Source organism: Mytilus edulis, chromosome 3 (genome assembly GCF_963676685.1).
Source record: "Mytilus edulis chromosome 3, xbMytEdul2.2, whole genome shotgun sequence".
Lineage (NCBI taxonomy): Eukaryota > Metazoa > Mollusca > Bivalvia > Mytilida > Mytilidae > Mytilus > Mytilus edulis.
Genome location: NC_092346.1, coordinates 88,646,395 through 88,671,466, shown reverse-complemented (window position 1 = coordinate 88,671,466; position 25,072 = coordinate 88,646,395). Strand labels below are relative to the sequence as shown.

At 33.3% G+C, this 25,072-nt stretch overlaps 3 protein-coding genes across 3 annotated transcripts in view; 2 read left to right on the top strand and 1 right to left on the bottom strand.

The window, feature by feature from the left end:
- Positions 1-1,164: 1,164 nt before the first annotated feature.
- On the top strand, positions 1,165-5,307 carry LOC139514658 (CB1 cannabinoid receptor-interacting protein 1-like). The gene is made up of 3 exons (XM_071304115.1): positions 1,165-1,396; positions 4,349-4,496; positions 4,994-5,307. Exons 1-3 carry the CDS (start codon positions 1,230-1,232, stop codon positions 5,156-5,158), a joined length of 480 nt encoding a protein of 159 aa, XP_071160216.1. The 5' UTR covers positions 1,165-1,229; the 3' UTR covers positions 5,159-5,307.
- Positions 5,308-5,841: 534 nt separating this feature from the next.
- On the top strand, positions 5,842-8,781 carry LOC139514651 (uncharacterized). The gene is made up of 2 exons (XM_071304105.1): positions 5,842-6,688; positions 8,665-8,781. The coding sequence occupies exon 1, from the start codon at positions 5,908-5,910 to the stop codon at positions 6,655-6,657; it is 750 nt and encodes a 249-aa protein (XP_071160206.1). The 5' UTR covers positions 5,842-5,907; the 3' UTR covers positions 6,658-6,688; positions 8,665-8,781.
- Positions 8,782-15,545: 6,764 nt separating this feature from the next.
- Positions 15,546-25,072, bottom strand: part of LOC139514620 (structural maintenance of chromosomes protein 4-like) — a 36,666-nt gene continuing 27,139 nt past the window's right edge. The window contains exons 21-26 of the mRNA XM_071304042.1: positions 23,114-23,258; positions 22,188-22,361; positions 20,234-20,413; positions 19,150-19,382; positions 16,658-16,841; positions 15,546-16,170 (exon numbers count right to left, since the gene is read on the bottom strand). Coding sequence (XP_071160143.1) covers positions 15,961-16,170; positions 16,658-16,841; positions 19,150-19,382; positions 20,234-20,413; positions 22,188-22,361; positions 23,114-23,258 — 1,126 coding nt within the window. The 3' untranslated portion in view covers positions 15,546-15,960. The remainder of the gene's footprint in view (positions 16,171-16,657; positions 16,842-19,149; positions 19,383-20,233; positions 20,414-22,187; positions 22,362-23,113; positions 23,259-25,072) is intronic.

Genomic DNA, 25,072 nt, shown 5'->3' with positions numbered 1-25,072 from the left:
TTTTGTGTTATTGTTCAAAATTGGAAAATTCTCTCTTTTTTAAGGATAAAATCTCTCTTCATACATGGAAATGAAAATTCTAAAATTTATAAAATCGATGTGGAGCTAATGTCAATAGATATAAACATTTCAACAAAGTTTCTTGAAAGTAGGGGGAAGTGTTTTCTAGTTATTGTCTGAAGTGTGGATGATGGACTGATAGACAACAGTATACTATAATATGTTGTGTGTGAGACATTGGTATACTAAAATGGTTTTGAATGAATAATGATTAGAAACTGTTTAATGCAGTTATTGAGGGAACGACAATGAAGAAATTGCTGAGATCAATGCGTTTGAATCCTAAGAATTCAATTTTTGTTGAAATGAAACAAAGTTCAATTTTTGACCCTTTGGATCTTAATGTAGACCAATTTGAAAACGGAACAATCCTGTGCAATTGAATATTTCTGGCTATTGGCAATACTGTGCAATTGAAAATTTCTTGCTATTGCGCAATATTGTGCAATTAGATATTTCTTGCTATTGTGCAATACTGTGCAATTAAATATCTTGCTATTGCACAATACTGTGCAATTGGAGATTTCTTGCTAGTGTGCAATACTGTGCAATTGAACATTTCTTGCTATTGAACAATACTGCGCATTGCAGAATACTGCGCAATTGAAAATTTCTTGCTATTGCACAATACTTAGTATAATAATTTTTGACCCCGATTTGGACCAACTTGAAAACTGGGCCCATAATCAAAAATCTAAGTACATGTTCAGACTCACCATATCAAAGAACCCCAAGAATTCAATTTTTATTAAAATCAAGCTTATTTTAATTTTTAGAAATGTTTATAATTTTGATAAGATAAGTATTACCTTATCGGCCAAAGATATATATGAGATAGTAGAACAAGCTAGGGTCACATGTAAACAAATATTGAATTGGTTGTAAATAGGAATACAGTCGAGTTCAATCAGAGAGCGAAAAACTATCACTGACTTATTAGAAAGTTGTCATCGATCATAAAGCAATTTTGTTTTACAGGAAAATCAATCAATTAGTAACGCAGCAATGCAACGTACAATCATCATGACGAATATCGTAGATATTGAAAATGTAATCGCACGAGACAGAATCACGAGCGATTTGCAGACGATCAAATTACAGATCATGGTCTGATTAGTCTGACTGCAGCCTCTGTGTGCAAGTACAACGAGTTTATGATCTGAGAGTAAATGGCTATCTTTTTCAAAGTTTGGCTATCTGTTCGCAGAAAAGAAGACGAGAAACCTATCTACCAAAAGCAGGATGGACAAAGATTTATACAACCTCATACAACTAAGTTAAATGTCAATACGACGTATGCAGTTAAAGTTGTGATTCGGCCACCCGTAAAACTGATGTAAGTATTTAATTCATACTATTAACTCATATACATATTTTACCTTATATATGTTTTCTATGTTAATATTATTTTTTTAAGGACTTGTTAAAACCCAATAAACTCGTTAAAATTGCTGATGACTGTGTGTTTGATATCACATATATAATACGCCCATTGACCATTTTACCTACATACTTGTACAAGTATTCAACTCATCTATTTTTATCTCACTTAGAAAAGGGGTCAATGTTTTTTTCTCTCACTTTGAACCTTCCTGATTCTCTAAACTGACAGAATATTAAAACAACATTACTATTCATCAGTCTAATACAAAAATAAATGTATTTTCTACAGCAATTGATCTTCTGATATTGATCAAGTTACTTCAATAGATTTCTTTTTTAAAGGTATTCATAATCATTATTTCTAATTATATCAACTGAATGTCATTAAATTATTTTTCAGTGATGTCATTAGACGATCAGACATGGTCATTTCGCAAATATTTGTATGTGATCTTTTAGCTAAATGATTTTCTATATATATAATTTTATAATTGACAGCATCTAATGACATAACTATTATTTGTTCAGTGACAATTTTGTGATATGTTCTTGTATCTCTCTCTGCCTGAATGCATTATTGATATAGTTGCTTTAGTAAAACAGTGGAGAGAGTGTACACATTAGACGTGGTGTCGTTTAGGTGGTTCCAATCGATCACTGCTTACACAAAAATGAGTATGAATATTGAGATGTATTGCTGGTGATCCTGGTTGGAACGTCCAAACGATTTGTAAAGTACTTTAATGTTTTTTTAACAACGTTTGTGGTAATTTTTGACTTTGTGTTTTCTTTTGATATCCATCCAATGAGTAAGCCTTTTTCAACTTACTTTTATAGTTCGTTCTTCTTTGTACTGTTACTCCACTGTCCAAGGTTTGGAAGGTTGGGATTCCGCTAACATTTTTAAATGTATGTGCCTGTCCCAAGTCAGGAACCTGTAATTCAGTGGTTGTCGTTTGTTGATGTGTTACATATTTGTTTTCATTCATTCATTTAGGCCGTTAGTTTTCTCGTTCGTATTGAGTTTTCTCGTTCGTATTGTTTTACATTTGTCATTTCGGATCCTTTCACAGCTGAATATGCGGTGTGGGTTTTGCTCATTGTTGTAGGTCGTACGGTGACCTATAGTTGTTAATTTTCGTGTCAATTGGTCTCTTGCTGCAGTAATTGTCATCTTTGGAAGTGCTTTCTACAGCCTAGTGATCACAGATTTATGTATTTTCTGTGAAAGAGGAAGTACCAATGTCTACTGTATTTATTTCACAGCAGGCTCATTTTCAAAACAAAATTAAAGTCTCTTATTCTTAATTTACCCAAAACAAACAAAACACGTAGTAGAATAGCCTCATGTGTGCATACAATAAACACAATTCCCGATATTTTTTAGACAAATTTCGAGTATCCACCGTGAAAAAAATCAACATAAAAAAGTCATCCTTAAAATGATGCAAATAACCACATTTAGCTGTTCGACGACGCCCTTCGACGTTAAATTTCACCAAAATTTGTAAAATTGTATTTTTGTCTTTTTTTCTCTCTTATTTTGTCAATGTTTTTTCTTTCTTTCTTTCACAGTAATATAACACTCTAATGATAAGGACATTGAATTTCTTCAGTCTAATAATTTTCGTACTCGTAACCATATGGACACACTGCCACGTGTACATGTATATTATAAATAGATAGCTATAGTTTCTCACTTTAATTGCATGTTTTAAATAATGGTTTTTTTTTTAAATACCTACATGTCGTTTATGCAAATATGGTTTATGTATTGGTACAACAAATGGAAGTTTTTAACGACCTTGACTGGCTATACAGCCCTTGCACGGTCGGTATGTATCGGTACCTAACATGATCATGTATAAATAGTGAAAGTTTCCACATGTTTATCGGTTGGGAGTTGTGGCGTGCTCCTGTGATCCAGCTACCTGGAGACCGGAGTCGGTGAACGGTGTGAGGGCAGGAGTCCTGTTTTCGCAGGAGTCCTGCTTTCAGCCGTGTTCTATGTTGAGCGGGCGTCCACACTAAAATCGGTATCAATATGGGCACACCGAGGGAGCTCAGTGAGACCAGGTTGTCTAAGGAGGGACGTACAGGTCAAGGGCGGAAACGCAGCAGGCAAAAGTCCCCGTGTCGATCAGTAGTGGTATCGCGCCTGTGAATAGGCATCTGTCAGCAGCCTGTCCAATATAATTGGACTCGGCTCTTTTTTTGTTCTTTTCTTTTGGAGGGGGGGCTCTGAAAATTGTAGTTTTATGTCAAAGAACTATAATCACCAGGAAATGTTAGGTCTCTCTCTATGCAAACAATACTATTTGCCTAACTTCAATATTAGTTCAATGTCGCTGAACAGGTATAGTGGAATCATTATGTTTCTTTGTCATTTCTGTAAATGTCTAATTCAATTCACCTGTCAGCTCCGGTCACAAGTCTGGAAATCGTCAGTTCTTGTCCTTGCTTCAAGTTGGGCTTCTTTTTCCTGCACTTGAAAAAAAAATTGGTGACGGTGTTCTTTTTTCCGTTTCTATTGCAGGAACCTGACTATTTTCACAAATATATCATGATAGAAATCAATCGTAAGTTATACTGAAATGTTTATGACTTGCGAGTATTTTCTTCTCGTAAGAATAATTTTGATTAAGACTCAGTTACTGATAGTACAAAATATGCTATTTTTTGGCTAGAGCGTCTTTTCTGGAGTTCATTGTAAAAACTTTTGCGGAAGCGTAAATGCCATTTTAAACAGGCGAGAAATAAATAAGATATGCACAAAGTGGTTTATGACTCCTTGAAAGTGTGGTACGTTAGCCTTAATAATAAGTTTTAAAAATTCAATAGATTCTGCTTAAACAACCCCAGATTATGCATTTGTTAATTCTCGTTATATCTTTTATTATAATAGGGAACTTGTCATACAAGGAGAAAGCATTGAACTCGAAGAGTTGACAACAGAAGATGAAGACTGTATTACATACTCATCACATTTTAACACGTCAGGATACGATCTGAGTAGACGACAAAAGAGAAAGGATGTACCCCTAGTATTTCTGGTAAGAGATTGTTTTGCTTTTCTCCTAGCGTCAAGCCTAGAATGGTTATAGTCATTGTCTTTCCATGTTCATGAAATGTAAGTTCACTTAGTAGTGTTCTAAAGGAGTAAATACATATACAAATGGAGCTTGCAAAAGTAAAGTAATGCTTTTCAATATGTTCTTAGTGGTATTTACACGAAATTATTTTTGTGAATTCTAATCAACCATTGCAACTGAAAGAGGGAGCTATAGTATTTTTATTTTAATTTTAACATTTAAAATTTTATTTTTGTTGAGTTAAATTGCAAAACTGTTAAGAATATTCAATATTTATTTAAATACTAGTAAAATGATATATGATCTCAAAGAAACATTAGTAAATGCAGATAAGATGACAGTCTAAGTAAAATTGATTTGATGTGACCTTGTATAAAGGACATTTGAAGGGGACCTATTTACCTAATAAATTAACTTACAATACCGAAGAATTATTACAAAATAACATTTCTTTGCAGTTTGAAGGAGGACATACTCTAATTGCGACTTTACAGTGCAAGTTTTACAGTGAGAACGAAGTAGAACATTGTCACTGGGGACAAACCTTGACATGGCTAGAATATGAATGTAAAGTTGAAGACGGATCGAGTCACGTTGACGTTTTGAGAGAAAAATATTTATAGTTACCTTTGAAAGCTATTTTACAGACACATAATGCTATGCTGTAAACATTCTCTCAAAGAAACACGGCTTTAAAATCATAAGCAGTGGAGCCGGGGAAATGTGATATCAAGCCAGCAACTTTATAATATGCATTCCATATACGTGTTGTGTTACTGGACTTGCATGCAATTGAAAGCTTTAATATTTATATTACATTGAACACAGGGTATACATACAAGTATACATAATGCACCATTACAGAAGTGCGTTCTAAACACAGTTAAAACAATACGACGCAATACTTTTTGAAATTCAATAGTTCTGCATTATGTTAACGAAATTATTCTAATATCTGTTCAATATATTCCAGTCGCTCGATGTGTTTTTTTTTTTTTTTTATCTCACCTGGTTAAAAGGGTTATTGTGTGGTATTCATTCTCATCACTTGGCAGAAGATATCTGTTGCCCGTCTATACAAAAAATAGAAATCTTTTCTCATCAACCAATGGGACAATTATTGAAACAAAAGTAGGCCAAAATCATCCATTTAGTTTAAAACCAATACATATATTTATGTACGTGGCGGAAGAATTTTATCGTATGATAATTCTATTAATATAACAATAGAATTGTAACAGGTTTTATGAACCCGAGTGTATTTAAATACGGTGGACTCGATTTGAAATTATCGATAAGGGCGTTGACCATTCGCATGTACACACGTAGTTTTTGTTAGTTGAACCTGTATTGCCGTAGACTTAAGTTAACAATGTCTGATATGGAGGAGGAAACCTTAGATTTAGCGAGTGAACAAGGTACGTCTACTAGAAATCCGCATGAAATGTCTAATGCAGATTTATTTTCGCTTCTCAAAACATATATGGATACTAGACTGTCGGGTATTGAAACATCTTTCACAGATACCACACATACTTTGGAGAAGAAGGTTAAAAAGGCTGAAAATTCGTTCAAATTCAAGGGTCATCAGGTCCAGTACGAGCTGAACGTAGATTTACAGGACTTGGTACAGAGGGCGTTGGATTACCTAGGGAGAAAAAAGTCAGATAAAGCGGTAACTATTCTGAATGAGGCTCTTAACACGCTAAAGAAAAGAAACAAGCTCATAAGAATTGCTGATAAGTCGGAGGGAGGGTGGAAGACCGTACAAGAATATTTGTCCGATGATTTAGCCAGCGACTCCGAGGACGAAAAGAAGATAAGGGCAGCTGATACCCGGGCGGTGAAAAAGTTAAAGTCCGTAAAATCTGCAGACAAGAAGCAGAACGTACGAAAAAGACCAGCTGAAGCTTCCGGTTCTACATCGCAAACAGCTCATAATGCAATTCCAGTTTCTGTCAGCATGCCGCCCTTTCGTGGGAGCAGACCTGGTTACGGAAACCAGGTCAAAAGGTCCAGGGAAGGAGATATGTGTTTCAGGTGTGGATTATTTGGACATTGGGCATCCGACTGCAAAAAAGACACCAAGACTGGATTTGGAGCTCCCAGAGGAACTTCATAAGGACTTCAGCGCTCATACGGACACTTTACAGGTACAAGATGTTTATGAATCTTATTTTGAATATGAAAAGGGTTGTTCAGATATTTTTGTTAAAGACAGGCTTAAAAATTCTGTAAACTTTTGGAAAAGTATTAACGCTTCGAGTTTTATTGTTGATATTATTGAAAATGGTTACAAAATACCTTTGTTAAAAGAGCCTGAAAATATGTATTCTAAAAATAATAAATCTGCGTTAGAGCATTCAGATTTTGTTTCAAGTGCAGTTAAAGAGCTTGTATTGGGCGGTTTAGTAAAACGTGTATCAATTATGCCACACGTAGTTAACCCTTTAACTGTTTCAGTTAATGGTAAAGGTAAACACAGATTGATTTTAGATTTAAGACATGTAAATAAACAAGTGATTGTAAACAAAGTTAAATTCGAAGATTGGAAAACTTTATCACAATATGTTACTTTGAATTGTTACGGATATGTCTTTGATTTGAAGGCGGGATATCACCACTTAAACATTTTTGAACAACATCAAAAGTATTTAGGGTTTTCGTGGAAAGGAGAATTTTATGTTTTTACTGTGTTGCCATTTGGTTTAAGTTCCAGCGGGTATATATTTACTAAAACTGTGAGACAATTGGTAAAGCACTGGCGTAAATCTAGCATAAAGGTAGCTGTTTATTTAGATGATGGTTTTGGGGTCGAAGTTAGTTATGAACTATGTGTAAAACACGCTCGAAGAATCAAAGCAGACTTGATTGCTTCTGGTTTTGTGCCAAACAAAGACAAGTGTGTATGGTTACCTTCACAGCACGTTGAGTGGTTAGGTTTTTCTTGGAATTTAATTTATTGCAAATTGCAAATTCCTCAAAGAAAAATAGATGATATATTGAATTTGGTAGCTTTTATACTAAATTCTAGTTACAGGGTAAAGGTACGACAGTTGGCCAAAATCTGTGGTAAGTTAATTGCTTTAACACCAGCAGTAGGTAATGTTACCCAGATCATGACAAGAAACATTTTTTCAGTCATTAATATAAGAGACTATTGGGATCAATATGTAAACATCGGCAAGTATCCTGATTGTATCAATGAGCTTATTTTCTGGAGAGATAATTTGCCTTTACTAAAGGCGGTTGATCTGGTAAAGAACATTTCAAATTTTCATATTTTCACAGACGCTAGCGACACGGGCGCTGCTGGTTTCATACAAAATTCAACAAAAATTTTGCACAAAATGTGGTTAGAAACTGAGAGAGGTAGGAGTTCTACTTGGCGAGAAGTAAAAGCAATTCAGTTATGTGTCAGTGCCTTTTCAAAACTCTTATAAAACAGTATCGTGACTTTTCACACAGATAACAAGAATGCTGTTAGCATCATAAATAAAGGTAGCAAAGTACAAGAGTTACAACAGTTGTCTTTAGAAATTTATAGGTGTTGTTTACTTGAAAACATTACATTACACATTATCTGGTTACCCAGAAAAGAGAACGAGCAGGCTGATTTATTAAGTCGGATTATAGATATTGATGACTGGGGTATTTCTTCAGAGTATTTTCAGTTTTTAGACGACCTCTGGGGTCCTCATACCTTCGACAGGTTTGCCAATATGGACAATAACAAAGTAGATAAATTTAGTTCGTTGTACTGGAACCCTGGTTCCTCAGCAGTAGACGCTTTCTCGTGCCACTGGGCACAAGAAAACAATCTATTAGTACCACCTGTGTCTTTAGTTTGTAAGTGCATAAACCACTTGGTTAGATGCAAAGCAGAGGGAACACTGATAGTTCCGAGTTGGCCGTCGTCTCCTTACTGGCCATTAATTTTTGATGAAAATACAGAATACAGACCTTACGTGTTAGATGTGCTCGAATTTAACGAGGTAGACAGAATTTTAGTTTCTGGAAACAATGTAAATTCTATCTTTGCAAACGGAAAATTCAAAGGTAGAATTTTAGCTGTTCGTTTGAAAGCTACTGATTGATTTTTGTGATAACTTTTTACTATTTTTTGCAGATTTTTCTTACTGGAGGTTCTCTATTCAGAGATGTTGGCTTACAGAAGCTGATTGATGTATATATTGTGTCATTTGACGATATTTTTGGGGCCACAGGGTCTGTAGATACCACTGGGTATAGTTATGGTCACTGGACCTGTTTTTCTGTTTGATGTATGCTGAGCAGTTACGCATATTTCAAGGTAAATATTTATTTAATTTATAATTATTTTACAGAAAATATTTTCAACGGGATTTTGGAAAAATGACACACAAGTAAAGCACACAGAACTTAAGATTTTGTTCAGAAAAATGAAGAATTCAGTTATTGACTCTAAAGCCAGAAATACAACTGTTAAATATGCTTACAGTTTTAAACGTTTTGTAGTGTGGTCTGAAAAGTATACAGAAATCAAGTCTGTCCTTCCTGCCAACGAAATTTATGTCAGTTTATATCTTCAATATCTAATGCAAAGTGCTAAACACTACAGTACTATAGAAGCTGCATGTTACGCTATAAAGTGGGCTCACAGTTTAGCTGGGTTTGAAGACCCATGCGCCTCGGATATAGTTAAATGTATTGTGGAGGCATCTAAAAGAAAGCTTAATAGGCCTATTCAGAAAAAAGAACCGATGAATGCAAACATCATGATCAGTCTTTTTAAGAAATTTGGCGGTACAAATAGTTCGTTAAAAAATCTTAGATTATTAGCTATGTGTTTTCTGGCTTATTCAGGATTTTTAAGGTACAGCGAATTATGTCAGATTAGAGCTAAGAACATTACATTCGGAAACGATCATATTGATATTTTTATTGAGAGTAGCAAAACCGATTGTTATAGAAAAGGAAAAAACGTTTTGATAGCTAAACTTGATCAAGAACACTGTACTGTTAGAATTTTAAGTGATTATTTAGACAAAGCTAAAATAGACAGGTCCTCAGATGATTTTGTGTTCAGAGCTTTATCGTATTGTAAAAGTACAAAAAACTGTAAGCTGAGAAAAAAGAATATACAACTATCTTATACTAGGACTAGAGAGATTGTAAAAGGGGCTCTATCAGAAATAGGTTTAAACGCAAGAATTTTTGGTACACATAGTTTTAGGGCAGGCGGTTGCTCAGCCGCTAGTAACTCTGGTGTCTCGGATAGATTATTAAAGATTCACGGAAGGTGGAAATCTGATATTGCGAAAGACAGTTACATAAGCGACAATTTGAAAAAACGCTTATTAGTTTCAAAATCTTTAGGTTTATAAGATTTATTACTGCAATTTCTTTCTTTGTACAATCGAGAATGGTCATCGTGCCTGACAAGTTCTAAAACTAGTGTTTTAGTTATTTATATTATGAATGAGATAAGAAACAGATTGGGCCGAGGGATATAGAAATTATATAGTCTAGTACATAAATAATTTATGTTCGTTTGAACGAAGAGAATTTAGAAAATAAATATATTTATGTACGTGGCGGAAGAATTTTATCGTATGATAATTCTATTAATATAACAATAGAATTGTAACAGGTTTTATGAACCCGAGTGTATTTAAATACGGTGGACTCGATTTGAAATTATCGATCAGGGCGTTGACCATTCGCATGTACACACGTAGTTTTTGTTAGTTATACTTAAGCACATATATATTCGAAAACAGTATTAAATACTTTTTGTAACATTTTTTGATTGTTTTTTGTAGATTGTTGAGGCAACCTTTTTTAGTTTATTTAAACAGAGGACTTATTCTGAGATGTGGACTGTATTTACACAATTACAAACATTTGTAATTTGTTATCATATGATAAACATGTATTGAAATTATTTTATATTATATAAAAGAGAATGGTCATCGTGCCTGACAAGTTCTAAAACTAGTGTTTTAGTTATTTATATTATGAATGAGATAAGAAACAGATTGGGCCGAGGGATATAGAAATTATATAGTCTAGTACATAAATAATTTATGTTCGTTTGAACGAAGAGAATTTAGAAAATAACTGGATTTCAAACATGGCCGCAGTTAATTAAATAGCAAATATAAAGCTGTACAACTTTTATTGTTGGCCACTGGAAATTGTAGTTTTGTGAAAAAGAACACCCTAATTACCAGGAAATTTTGTCTCTTTATGCAAAGAATACAATTTGCACAACATTGTCGCTGTGTAGGTAGCGGAAAACTTATAAAATTAAAATTGAGAATGGAAATGGGTAATGTGCCAAAGGTACAACCCGACCAAAGAGCAAAAAACAGCGGAAGGTCACCAATGGGTCTTCGATACATTGAGAAAATCCCGCACCCGGAGGTGTGCTTCAGCTGGCTCCTAAACAAAAATATGTACTAGTTCAGTAATAATGGACGTAATACTAAACTCCAAAACATATAAATAAGCTAAAACTAAAAAAACAATACAACACAAACAATCGTCAGAGGTTCCTGACTTGTAATAGACACAACTGTTTTGTGAGATATCACCCCCCCCCCCCCTTTTACCTTTCGCCAATGTAGAAAAAACCACACACCGTAATACGTACAATAAAACTTAGTTTTAAAAAAGCCCAAGTGTGATTTCAGAAAAGGTAACATAAGCAACTAAGCAAAATTACAATGATGCACAAATTAACATACTCATTTGATTGATTGCTGATTGCTTAAAACGTCCAGTGGCACATATCATACTCATTTGTGTTCTAAATGGAGTTTAAAAGAATATGTTCCATATTTTAAAAGGAGATGTTCCATACTTTGAAGGGCGTATTGGCTGTCAGATCCTTTTTAAATAAAAGTAACATGTTATAAGACAAAACCATGCATAGCTACTAGACTGACAAATTGAGGATCCTTGGAGCCTTTAGTTATGTTTATCCTGTATTAAAGTTTGTAGTGAGCGATTATGTCTATTCGTCATTTTGCAATGTGGTCACTTTGTAGCACGTATGTCGATCATACTATACCCCCTCTAGTGCATAGAGGATGTATTCCACAAATTATAGACAAGCAAGATTGTGTCCATAGTACACGGATGTCCCGCTAGTACTATCATTTTCTATGTTCAGTAAACCGTGGGATTGGAATAAAAAATACTAAATTGGCATTAAAATTAGAATTATCATATCACAGGGAACATATACAGTAAGTTTCAAGTTGATTTGGCTTCATCTTTATCAAAAATTACCGTGACCAAACCAAGCAAGACAGATGGACGAACGAACGAACGGACGCACAGACCGAAAAATCTAATGGCCCTAGGTGGTGCATAGAAAAGGACCATTTGTTATTCATGTGATTTGGGATATTAATACCATGTTTGATATTTGTAATTGTGAACATTCATTTGGCATATTTAACATACATTATATTCTTATCTATGGATTTGGGGAGTTCATTGAAATTTTCTTTTTCAATTATTTGCCTTTTCTTGGGGTGGAGGTCTTTCCTCATAAATAAAATCTTCTCGTCTTTATACTTATTCATCATATATCGTTTATTCTTTCATATCATTTTTTTTTTTATCAAATAGTTATGACAGAAATGAGATTAATTATTATCACACCTTAGTATTAGTTTAAATTTTATCAAAGAACCTAATTGCCTTTGATATGAAAACAATAAATAAACCGATTCATATTTTGCAAAAAATTCAAATGTTCGCCTCTAAAACCAACGGCTAATTGAACTTAATTAACTTCCTTTTAGTGTGATTAAAAACTTTCTGAAAATTATCTTAATTCCATTCTCAAAACCCAATCCATAGCTAATATATTAAACCAACAAAACAAAACAACTGATCTTGACAATAACCGAGTATTGGTTACAACTCTGGTGATAAACACATTCATACCCTGTTTAACTGGTATTGTTATTAACCAACAAGCTTCTGGTGATAAACACTTCCCGACTGTGCCTAACTGGTTTTGTTTGACAACAGGCCTCTGCATAAACACATTCTTACTATGATTAACTGGTGTTGTTTGACAACAGCCTCTGGTGATAAACACTTCCCGACTATGCTTAACTGGTATTGTTTGACAACAGGACTCTAGTGTTAAAGACATTCTGACTGTGCTCAACTGATATTGTTTGACAACAGGCCTATAGTGTTAGACATTCTGACTGCTTAACTGGTGTTGTTTGACAACAGGCCTCTGCCGATAAACACTTCAAGATTTTTACTCAACTGGTATTGTTTACAAACAAGCCTCTGCTGATCAACACTTCATCACTCTAAGTCTTAACTGGTAGTGTTTACCAACAAGCCTCTGGTGACCAACACTTTGACTATGCTTAACTGATATTATTTGACAAGACTGCTGCTAAACACTTCCTGAATATGCTTAACTGGTATTGTTTGACAGAAAGCCTCTGGTGATAAACACAACCGGACTTTGATTTACTGTTAGTTCACCAATAAGCTTCTGATGGTCTACACTTCATGACTAAGCTTAACTGGTATTGTTTACCGACAAGCCTCTACTGATCAACACCTCATGACAAAGCTTAACTGGTATTGTTTACCGACATGCCTCTACTGATAAACACTTCATGCCTAAGCTTAACTGGTGTTGTTTACCGACAAGCCTCTCCTGATAAACACTTAATGACTATGCTTAACTGGTATTGTTTACCGACAAGCCTCTACTGATCAACACTTCATGACTTTGCTTAACTGGTATTGTTTGACAAAAAGCCTCTTATGGTTAACACTTTGTGAATTTCCTTAACTGGTAGTGTTTGTCAACAAGTCTATGGTGATAAACACAACTGGACTAGACTCAACTAGTATTGATTGACAAGACTGGGGATAAAAAAAAAAACCAAACCATCCCAACCATGCTTGTAGTACACAAGTATATGAGATACAGACTTGGACATGAAAACTTAAACTTGATCACTGATCATTGAAAAGAAGTTGAGGTCAGGTGAACTCTGTCTGACAGATATGTAGAGCATGTTGGTCATTTATATACCAATAGGGTTGGTAATAGCAGAAACACTCTGCTTTTCATGAAATTGGTGGTAATTGAGTCCAAATTAGATTATCAATGACAAAACTCATTAATGTAATGAATCTTCTTATTAAACAATTCTGTTCCAAACAGGAGCACAGTATGTAAGTTTGGCTGAAAACTTAGTTGAAAGTGTACAACATCAAAACAATGATATATGAAACAAAAAATACAAAATTCAATTCATATTTAAATACTGTGGATTCATTAATTTTCGTGGGTATCAATTTTTTGAGGATTGAGGAAAACTTGCATTTGGATATTTGATTTCATGGTTTTGATGAATTCTTTATAATACCTTATAGAAAATTTGTAATTCGTTGAAATTTTAATTTGATTTACCTGTAACAACGAAATCTACTGAAATTGGTATCACACTAATGATAATGAATCCATAGTAAACAAGAATGTGTCCCAAGTACATGGATGCCCCACTCGCACTATTATTTTCCATGTTCAGAGGACCAGGAAATTGGGGTAAAAAATCTAATTTGGCATTAATTAGAAAGAGCATTCGTGTACTGGGGACACATTCTTGTTATTTATGTATTATTGTCATTTTGTTTATTTTCTTTGGTTACATCTTCTGACATTAGACAATAGTATTGTTATGCGTTTACTTTTCTACATTGGCTAGAGGTATAGGGGGAGGGTTGAGATCTCACAAACATGTTTAACCCCGCCGCATTTTTGCGCCTGTCCCAAGTCAGGAGCCTCTGACCTTTGTTAGTCTTGTATTATTTTAATTTTAGTTTCTTGTGTACAATTTGGAAATTAGTATGGCGTTCATTATCACTGAACTAGTATATATTTGTTTAGGGGCCAGCTGAAGGACGCCTCCGGGTTGCGGGAATTTCTCGCTACATTGAAGACCTGTTGGTGACCTTCTGCTGTTGTTTTTTTCTATGGTAGGGTTGTTGTCTCTTTGGCACATTCCCCATTTCCATTCTCAATTTTAATAATGCCCCTCTACTATCGAAGGTGGGGCATAACAATATCTTTCATCAAATCGAGCAGCCTGGTGTAAATTCACATTTTTGTTATCCAAAATATTTATTGAAATTTCAATATGTAACCTCCTAGTAATAAATATAAAAAGATCCACACAATGCCTTAAAGCTCAGTCTTCCCAAATAAGAGTTGTTGTTGGAGATGACGGATGCGTTACATTTGCATGCATTTAGGTAATAAAAAATAAATGCATTTTCAGGACCATATAATTATAATGTGATATGCATATAAACCCTGCTTTGCACTTGACGTTCAAAGTGAGCTGAATTAATTCTAGATTTAGTTCTCCAGAAAACAGTCGGCAAGAAGAACTGTCATCCTACCCAGACATATTATTCTGATTTGAGATAACTAGTTCTAACTCATGAATGCCATGTGATAAGCAGGAAAACTAGCAAATACTAATTCCTTTAAACAATTGATTTCCTGCAATGTATTTGTAGAAAAGAGTTGTTGATATTCATTTTCTTTTAACAGCATTTTTGGGGAGTTATGATCCCATGTTTCATTGAAAAATTAGACTTTTCTCTTTTAATATCAATAATATTTTCTTTTTATTTGCATTATCCCTACTAAATATGAGAAATTTGAATCAGTCTGTATCATAAAAACCAGCACAGTGACCTATTACTTTTACACTTGAAACTAGCACATAATCTATGTTTGGGCACACTTTAAATATTTTTTTAATTATTTTTTAATTTATACTGCCATAAACTTGCAAAAGGATACATGTCATACAAGCCGAAAAAAAAGTATCTAAGACAGTTAGTGAGTTACCATTGTATACAATTTTCTTAATGGCTACAAACTAGTAGCAGTGTTTCAAGGTTTAATAAAACCTTACTAGAGTCTACAATATACCATTTTCCCAAATAAATATTAAGACATTTTTGCTGGACCTGTTTATATTATTAGGAGTTTTTACAGAAAGAATATGTAAAGTGAAATGAGATACAATAAAGATACATTAAAAATCTAATCACTAGACTATACATGTTTTAACAATAATTCAAATTCACATCTGCATTATCTGGTCAGTTCATACTCAGATGATATTCTTATCCATAAAAGTTTCAATGTTAACTTGTAACATACTATCTTTTTTGAGTTACAATAACGCATGGAAATAGAATACATAAAATTGTCACAACTAGTTCAAATATAAACAGGATACATTTCATGCATTTCAATTTTATGTACATGGCTATCCCATTCACTTAAAATATCAAACATGGATGTAACCTGCCTTTCTTCTATCAACTATCATTTTATTATCCAATCACGATAGATTTCTTTTTTCCCTCATGTACATGTAACCACTGGTTGTTGTGTGTTTACTGGTTGTTGTGTATTAATAGATTGTTCTTGCAGTGGTAGTGACAATTTTGTTGGATTAATCGTCACAGATTTTGTACAGTTGTCAGTTTTATAAATGCCCACAAGTCTGTCTGCTAGTTCAAACATGTTGTTTCTGAGTGATATGATGATAAACTGTGCATTTCTTGTTCTCTCCTGAAAAAAATAGTACAACATTTTTAACACTGATCTAGTAATTATGCATTACACACTGATCTTATAACTATACTATTAACACTGATTTTGCAGCTATGTTAACATAAATCTTGTAACAATGATCTTGCAGTGAGATGAGTGTTTTATTTTGCTTCAGGTTGAAGGCCTCAAAAGCATGTATGTTTTTTGCTATGCATGGACCATATCCTTTGTTTTCCCATTATTGGAAGAATGGTCATTATTTTTTTCTTTTTTGTAATGATATTTACTATGCATAAATTGTTAATTGTTTGGCATGTATTTTAAGTGAGATTCACAACCTTGAAAAAAGAATCTAATTTCTATCATACAGAACTGCATCTTATTATCCAAGTTAATATTTAAGTTGGTACCTTGGTTCTGACTTTTTTTCATTATATTTATGATGACTAATTTTTCATATATCTTTAACTCTTGTATAGCATTTGCATAACATATATCCACTTACTTTAATATAATTGGCAACAATAGAAACATTCTTAAAATCTAAAGCTGCATCAATTTCATCCATAACATAGAGAGGAGTTGGTCTGTAGTGATGTAGGGCAAACACTAATGCCAAAGAACTCAGTGTCTTTTCACCACCAGATAAATTAGATATGTTTTTCCACGATTTCTTTGGAGGTCGTACACTGAAAAATTGCAATTGTTTATAATTATAAGGAAAAAGTGTATCAAAAAGTAAATAAAAGAATGAAAAATATAGGTAAAGTATACCAATATTGTACAAACTGTAATTATAAATGATGAATCAACACCAGGAGTGGTGATTGGGCAGTAGGGTAATAAACAAGTGGATTCCTATAGTAACACAGTATACCAACAAGTATTTGTATTATTGTAATTCATGATTTGCCAACAAGCATGGTTTCTTCAGGACAAGTAAACATATGAAAATACATTACAAACGAAAGTGAACAACGCCTGGTGAGTCTGTAGTATGGTAGAGTCTATAAAGTGGATACCTTGGGTATGAAGGGTCGTTATTATAAAAAACATAAAATGTAGAGAGTCTTATAACAACAACACTTTAGGGACTGCTGCAGAAATTTATTGATCGACATGTTTCGGTGCCTAGGGCACCGTCATCAGGATAAAAAAAATACATAAAATCATGATGAAGTACAAAATCCAGTTGTTAAAATTTAAACGTCACACTGCTACAATGGTAAGTAATGTTATTAATAATAATAGCAACTGAAAGTTCTTTGTAAGTATGTAAGTAAACTATAAAGAAATTAAAATAAAATGTTTTTGTGTGAAAATGTTTGCTAAAATTATTCTGCCAACATGTGCTTGTCCTCTTGCATCGTGGAAAGAATAATACAATAAGTTGTCAGGCTGTGTATAGACAGTATAGGTTGTGTGGTCTGAATGTTCATTTAACTTTCTTCCCCAAAATAGACATTTTATCAGCAATTCCGTACCATTTCGACTGGCTTCCCTTGGCCAGGGGTACTGCTTCCAATCGCGTCAGGAATGCTGTAAAATGTTTTGGTTGCCGAGAGTAAAGGACAAAGTATAAATATCACTGTTCTATATGTTGAATTTTAACTATGTATCGTTCATCAAACTATCAGGAATGGCCAGTAATCTGTAAAAGTGGTTGTATCTCGAGTGTTGTCTGTTTGATAACCATATTTTCGGGAGCATCAGATTGAATTTGAAGAATACGAAATCGGGTGCATTTAATTTCAAATGAATTCTGTATAGCCCGATTTCGTATTCTTCAGTATAACGGGAAAATATTGTATTGACGGGTACGGTGGTAGGAATATATAATAGGGTCACACAGTGACCAATGGGTATACTTTCTGGTAGCAAACATAAGGTCACTTTCTAGCTCAACTTTCATTTTTGATGTACATGTATATACATTGATATTTTTACTGCATTCAATTTGCTAGTACACACATGTTTAAGCACCTGGCCCTGGCGACGGGATTGCACACTTGGCATCCACTGACACAGGTTTCTAGAGAATTTTGGTTGTTTATATCGTTTTATCTCTAGTTGTTCCTGGCCATTCCTGACCGTCTATGAAGGGGTGCATTTAGTCAGAAAGTTTGGTTTTGTTGTATTTAGGATAATACATACATTAGAATTGTATGATGTTTGAATATGCATTCTAATAGTAATAATTATGATAATAATATTTGTAAATATTTATAATACAATCTGGCATCCATCAAGCATGACAGGCTGTCGGCTAACTAAGATTATGTTCGCATTGTTTATATTTGCCACGAGTATGTAGTTAATACTGTAGAATAAATAGTGAGAGTTAGTAAGTAGTCTTTTAATAGATATAAAAGCTTTTTGTGAGTTAGTATTGTCTTGTTTTGTAACTGTAGATATTAAAGCTGTTGGATGTTTTAATTATGACTCACCTAAATACAATCCCTTATTGAGAATGGATCTAGTGTGTCCACGAGTTCTAACTCAGCATTACCTAAATACAATCCCTTCTGAGAATGGATCTAGTGAGTCCACAAGTTCAAACTCAGCCTTACCTGAACATTATCCCTTCTGAGAATGGATCTAATGAGTCCATAAGTTCTAACTTAGCCTTGCCTGAACACTATCCCTTCTGAGAATGGATCTAATGAGTCCATAAGTTCTAACTTAGCCTTGCCTGAACACTATCCCTTCTGAGAATAGATCTAGTGAGTCCACAAGTTCTTACTCAGCCTAACCTGAACAATATCCCCTCTGAGAATGGATCTAATGAGTCCACAAGTTCTAACTCAGCCTTACCTAAATACAATCCCTTCTGAGAATGGATCTTGTTAGTTCACAAGTTCTAACTCAGCCTTACCTGAACAATATCCCCTCTGAGAATGGATCTAGTGAGTCCACAAGTTCTAACTCAGCCTTACCTGAACACTATCCCTTCTGAGAATGGATCTTGTTAGTTCACAAGTTCTAACTCAGCCTTACCTGAACACTATCCCTTCTGAGAATGGGTCTAGTGAGTCCACAAGTTCTAACTCTGCATCCCCTCCTAGTGTAATCATCTGGTACATTTCCTTCAGTTTGTTTGTGATAACACTGAATCCTGCCATAAACTCGTCCAGTCTCTGTTTACGTAATTCATCAAAATATTTACGCTGTGAATCCCTTAGGTCTGTTATTTTATCTAATTCTCCTACTCGTTGTAAATATAGCTCTTCCTAAAAAAACATTATAAACATGTTTGTTATTCTATAGATCTTTATTTAATAATGAGCTTTACCAGTTTTTTATAAGTAGGAAAGGGGAGGATGGGCCTTATTTGGTGTAATACTTAATGCTGAAAATAGTACCTTCAAATTTCTATTGTCTGTTTCTAAGGTTGAGAAAATTGAAAAATTAAAACCTTAGGTTTAGGATCAATGATGTCTCAATAAATGTAGTCATGTTGACTTCAAAAAGCCACTTTTAGTGTGACCTGTGAAATAACATATACTTTTCGAATGATTTTTCCAACCTTATGTATATATAGGTTCTTGGCGACAACTTACTTATTTACCATACCTTTCTTTGCTACAAACGGAACAACTTTTGCAAAAATTTACTTGGTTAATTCATTTACTGATATTATATCAACCCACACATAAAAAAAGTGTCAATACTACAATTTATAACCATTTTAAATAAAAATTAAGTGTTTGCTATCATTCAAACTTAAAAGCTACAGAAATATTCTTAAACATCAAAAATACCATACAGTTATAATTTGTGTGCATACCTATCAGTCAATTTCCCCAAAAAACAACAAAAAATGTCGTTTCTTCAATCTTAAAGCAAATTCAAACTAATATCAAACTTGCTCCTTTTTCTTTTATACATAACAAAATGGATAATAAACCTACAGATTGAATTGGACCAATCATACATCATATTTTATCTTAATTTACATAATGTTTTATTACTTTTCTATTTCTCTAGTGAACATTATGACCTACCAATATGAAAGAAAACATTTTCTTTTCTGTAATTTAATGTGAATATGTTTACTCAATATACCTATTTTTTTAGTTACCTTTTTTCTATATTCAGCAATAGCAGCCATGTTTGGTTTCATCTGTGCTAGTTTTTCTTCCAGGACTGTAATTTCATACTGTATGGCTTCCTTATCTAGTTCTGCTAGCTCTTCATCAGATATAGCTGCTATCTCTCCCACTTCTTGTCCACTTATAGGGCTCAGCTGTAAATGGCCTATCTGAAAAATTAACAATCATTTACATATAAAGCAGTAATCATTATAAAAGACTTGTGGTATGATTGACAATCAGGATAAATATCCACAAAATTAAGCGACAGAGTAGAGTGATGTAGGCGTTAGGAAGGACGATAATTATTATAATCATTTAAAGGTCCAAACCCAATAACAAATATAAAGACATTATCATACAGCAGTTCTTGGACGGTTTCATTCACAAGAGTAACTGAACTATTCATGTAAACACTGATCCCATTAAAACAAACTACATGACAGACATGTAAATCATACAATGATTCTATACACCAAAAAGAAGTTAACCTACTATGGGTTCCTCATTATTTCAGGGTACAAATTTTGTGAGTTTAATGGTTAGAGGTCAACCAAAATTTTTAGAATCACCAGTCTAAAACATTAGACATTTAGGCAAGTTCTTTCTTATGGAGCTCCATACAATTTGCTATGTGCCCTTACCACTATTGCTGTATTGACATTCTGTTTCAATTTCCATTCGTAAGACTGATATACAGAATTCGCAATTTTTTTAATGATATATTTTACAAACAAAACATCTCTCCTTTCACAAAATATTCTAAATCATACCTGTCAACCTGTGACGATGAAAATGCAGGTCATGACCTGCATTGAAGAATCAAATCTCAGGTCATAACGCGTACGAACTTTTTCGAGCTGAATTCCAGTATTTATGGTACATTTTCTTATAATGTATATCAAAGATACCAAAACATCAATGCATGTTCACTTGGTTAAGTCATTTTAAATCTTATTTATTAATATTTCATTACACTTTTAAAGATTTTTATAAACTTGTGTATCACAGTCTTATGTCCTTTACTGTTGTCATCTAAAATTTATATTTCAAATGTATTTTTAAAATGAGTCTACTAGCCTTTAAACTTACCATGTAGTGGTATTACATGAATGAACTTTCATTTCTCAATTGACAAGGAAATTAGACTATGTTAAAATATAGTAATACAGTTAAAGGAAGTATAAATGTAAAAAATAATTTTCAACTTTTTTTTAAAAATTGTATAAAGGTATAAAAATAATGAAAAGTTATTTTTCAATATGTATTTGAATTTTATATTATTATGATTTAATCTTTTTCACCCACAAATCGTAAATATAAGGAATAATTTTGAATGGTGACAAATAAGGGGAAGTAACTCTTAGTTGAAATATCTTTGTAAAACAACAAGGCAATTTATTTACGACCTAAAGCTAAGGTAATTGGTGTTAATCAACAGTGTGTTTGACACCAAAGCTGTCAAGTGAAGCCATGCACTTAATGGGTCACTTAATTTGACAGTTTACATAGCTAGATGAACTGCATGTTCATGGAAGAATTACGAATTTGCTGGTATTTCAAAGGAATATTACTTATGTCATTTACGAATTTGCCGGTATTTCAAAGGAATATTACTTATGTCATGAAAATCAATCTCAAGGCTAAGAAATACGGGTGAAATCGGGTCATTTTCGGAATTTCCGGGTTATTTCGATGACCGGGCGGGTGATCCGGGTGATCCCTCAGAATTGTGAAAATCTCGGGTCACACCCGCAGAATCCGGGTCAGTTGACAGGTATGCTAAATTCATACTTCAATTTTTTTCATCAATAAAAAGAATTTGATTCATCATATGAGGACACTTACCAATTTAAAATTAGGCAACAATATTGGGCAAACACTTAACAAAATAAAGGTCATTCCTTAAACTCTGTGATCTTCTAAACAATTCTATTGACCAACCTCCTTTTTCCAATGTTTGATTTTCTGCTGGTTTGTTTTCATTATATTCTCAAACTTTTCCAATTCATGTCTGACATCCACAAAATCTTTTTGAAGTTTATTTTCATCTTCTTCAAGTTTAGCAACTACAGCTTTTACTTCATTTAATGCAGTCTCTGCTTCTTTCATTTTCTCCTATAACACAAATATTCAACAGTTGCTTCATTACATTATGGTCATAAATATTTAATATTTACTACATTGTAAAAATTAAAAAAATAATTTACAGTTACATTTAGAAGTTGGAAACTTAATCATTTAATTTTCCAGAAACTGGCTGATCACTGTTACAAAAATTGACTGTTTCTGACAAAAGACAGTATTAAAAATAAGATATATGTTTAATTAACTAGTTTTTACTTGAAACATTACATAATGATATAGAGTATCCTATAGCAACGTCAAAAATGGATATTATGACGTCATATACAAGATACCTATTTTTTGTACTTCAGGGGTTCTAATTTTGTATACTTTGCCTTAATAAAGCTAATATAATTGGCAAAACATGTTGACAATAAAAGATGCAGTTTACTTAAGTGTTGTTGTTAATGTAGCCGTATTTTTTATCTGACAACCCTGCGTACCATCTGGTATCCACTTAGGAGAACTCAACCAGCACAAAACATAGGTGTTGGTTCAGCAGCTCTTTATTTATTTTTTGAAACTTATAGGTTTGAGAGACATGTCTTACCTCTAGTGTAAGATTCAAAATGAGAGAGAGCATTTAGTTAAAATCTAGCAGAACATATAACAAATATGGAACAGTTTGTTTTCTAATATGTTTGTGTTAATGTGTAAATATTACTAACTCACTTAAGACATATATGGTGTTTAAGGTACTGACTCTTTAGCAGATAATATATTGAATCTTTTTAGCTACTCACCTGAGATTGTTGGTAGGATTCTAACACTTGGGTTGCCTCTTCTTCTAATGTTTTGAACAATTTATCTAACTCAGCTATCTTATCTTTATTTTCTTGTATTTCTTCTTCAACAGACTTAACCTTGTCTTCTGCTTTCTTCAAATTTCTGTAAAAAAAAAAAGAAGATTAGACAAGTTATTATCTGAATCTTATCAATAATTTATTTTATCAAGAATGTATTCTGTCCTGTCAAGTTTGAACAAGGGAGATAATTCAGTCTAATATCATCCAATTAAACAGAAACATTTAAAAACTGTCTAGGAAGTACACCACTAATTAATGGCCCCATTGCTTTCTATGTTAAATTCCTCAATTTCGAGTGGTCACAGCTCTTTTATCTTAAGTTCAAATAAAGTGACAATCATTGCATGTCAAAGCAACATCTTCTGGTGTCCTGTACTGAAAAAATCAACATACCTTACATGGCATATAAGAAAGAACTGGTTCCCGGAACTTCGGATGTACCAAAACAGGTACTTTCGATCTGACAAAAAGGCAAAATGTACCCTCCTTTTTAAATTTCATGCCATTTTTTTATTATTCAAATTTATCAGTCAAAAATTGTTCTGCAATGATCACCAGTCATGCAGCTTTCATTTGATACCAAAATTAATAAAATATTCTAAATATTTGGAAAGTTATGTCCATGCGTAGGAACTATTTTGTGTTAAATATGTACTACTTTCTGGTATGTGCTTTCTGGCCGGGCCTGAATTAGTGGTGTTACACCTATAACAGAACCAAACTTGCTATATTGACTTGAGCATTACTTTATTTCATTCTATGATCTATTTCAAGCAATAAAAAACATATAAAGCTTTAGTCCAAATACTATTTTATTAATTTTAAGCTCAAATTGGACTGGTAGTAACATATGGGTTATTCAAAGAAAACTGCATATGGATATTACCATTGGCCAATATACCTTTTTTATTCTCAATATTATTGTTTTATTTATTAATTTCTATTAGGAAAGCTATGTGCTTACTAAAAGTCATATTTTTATCAGAGGTTCTTCGTTAAATAAAAATATATCAGTTTAAACTTAAGACATAAATGAGAAATTATCCCCCCTTTTTTCTTGAAACTGGAAAAGGGCTTTTTTTTTGTATATACCATAATTCTGTGGTAAAACATAGATTAATAAGAGCAATTTATATATCCCTCAGCTAGATAACTTGCTAAACTGGTTCAAAATTGCATGTACAGTGAGATTTTAGAATTCTTATATGAGTATGTACCATTTGCCTTGATTGTAAAAGGCTACCATAAGAAAAACAAAAAAACTTGAAAAATCATAAGATTATTTTGACCAAGAGCTATTTTGTTCCATATACAAGTCATAAAATACTTGTTTTCTTGATTTCAATCAGAAAAAAATGCAAAAATAAGAACTTGGAGTCAAGTCTTAACTGCATGCATGCTGTATGGCCATAAAAGGCTAACATACTTGAGTATGCCAATTTAAGAGCTTAAATTTCCCATAAGCAGAACGGTTGACCAAAAAAAGATGATAAAACATGATTACTAACATCAAATTGGACTTATTTTCATTGGAATAGGTACAACTTCTAAAAATTGGATTTCTGGTGATTCTCTGTAATAGGAAGTACACCACTAATTAATGGCCCCATTGCTTTCTATGTTAAATTCCTCAATTTCGAGTAGTCACAGCTCTTTTATCTTAAGTTCAAATAAAGTGACAATCATTGCATGTCAAAGCAACATCTTCTGGTGTCCTGTACTGAAAAAATCAACATACCTTACATGGCATATAAGAAAGAACTGGTTCCCGGAACTTCGGATGTACCAAAACAGGTACTTCCGATCTGACAAAAAGGCAAAATGTACCCTCCTTTTTAAATTTCATGCCATTTTTTTATTATTCAAATTTATCAGTCAAAAATTGTTCTGCAATGA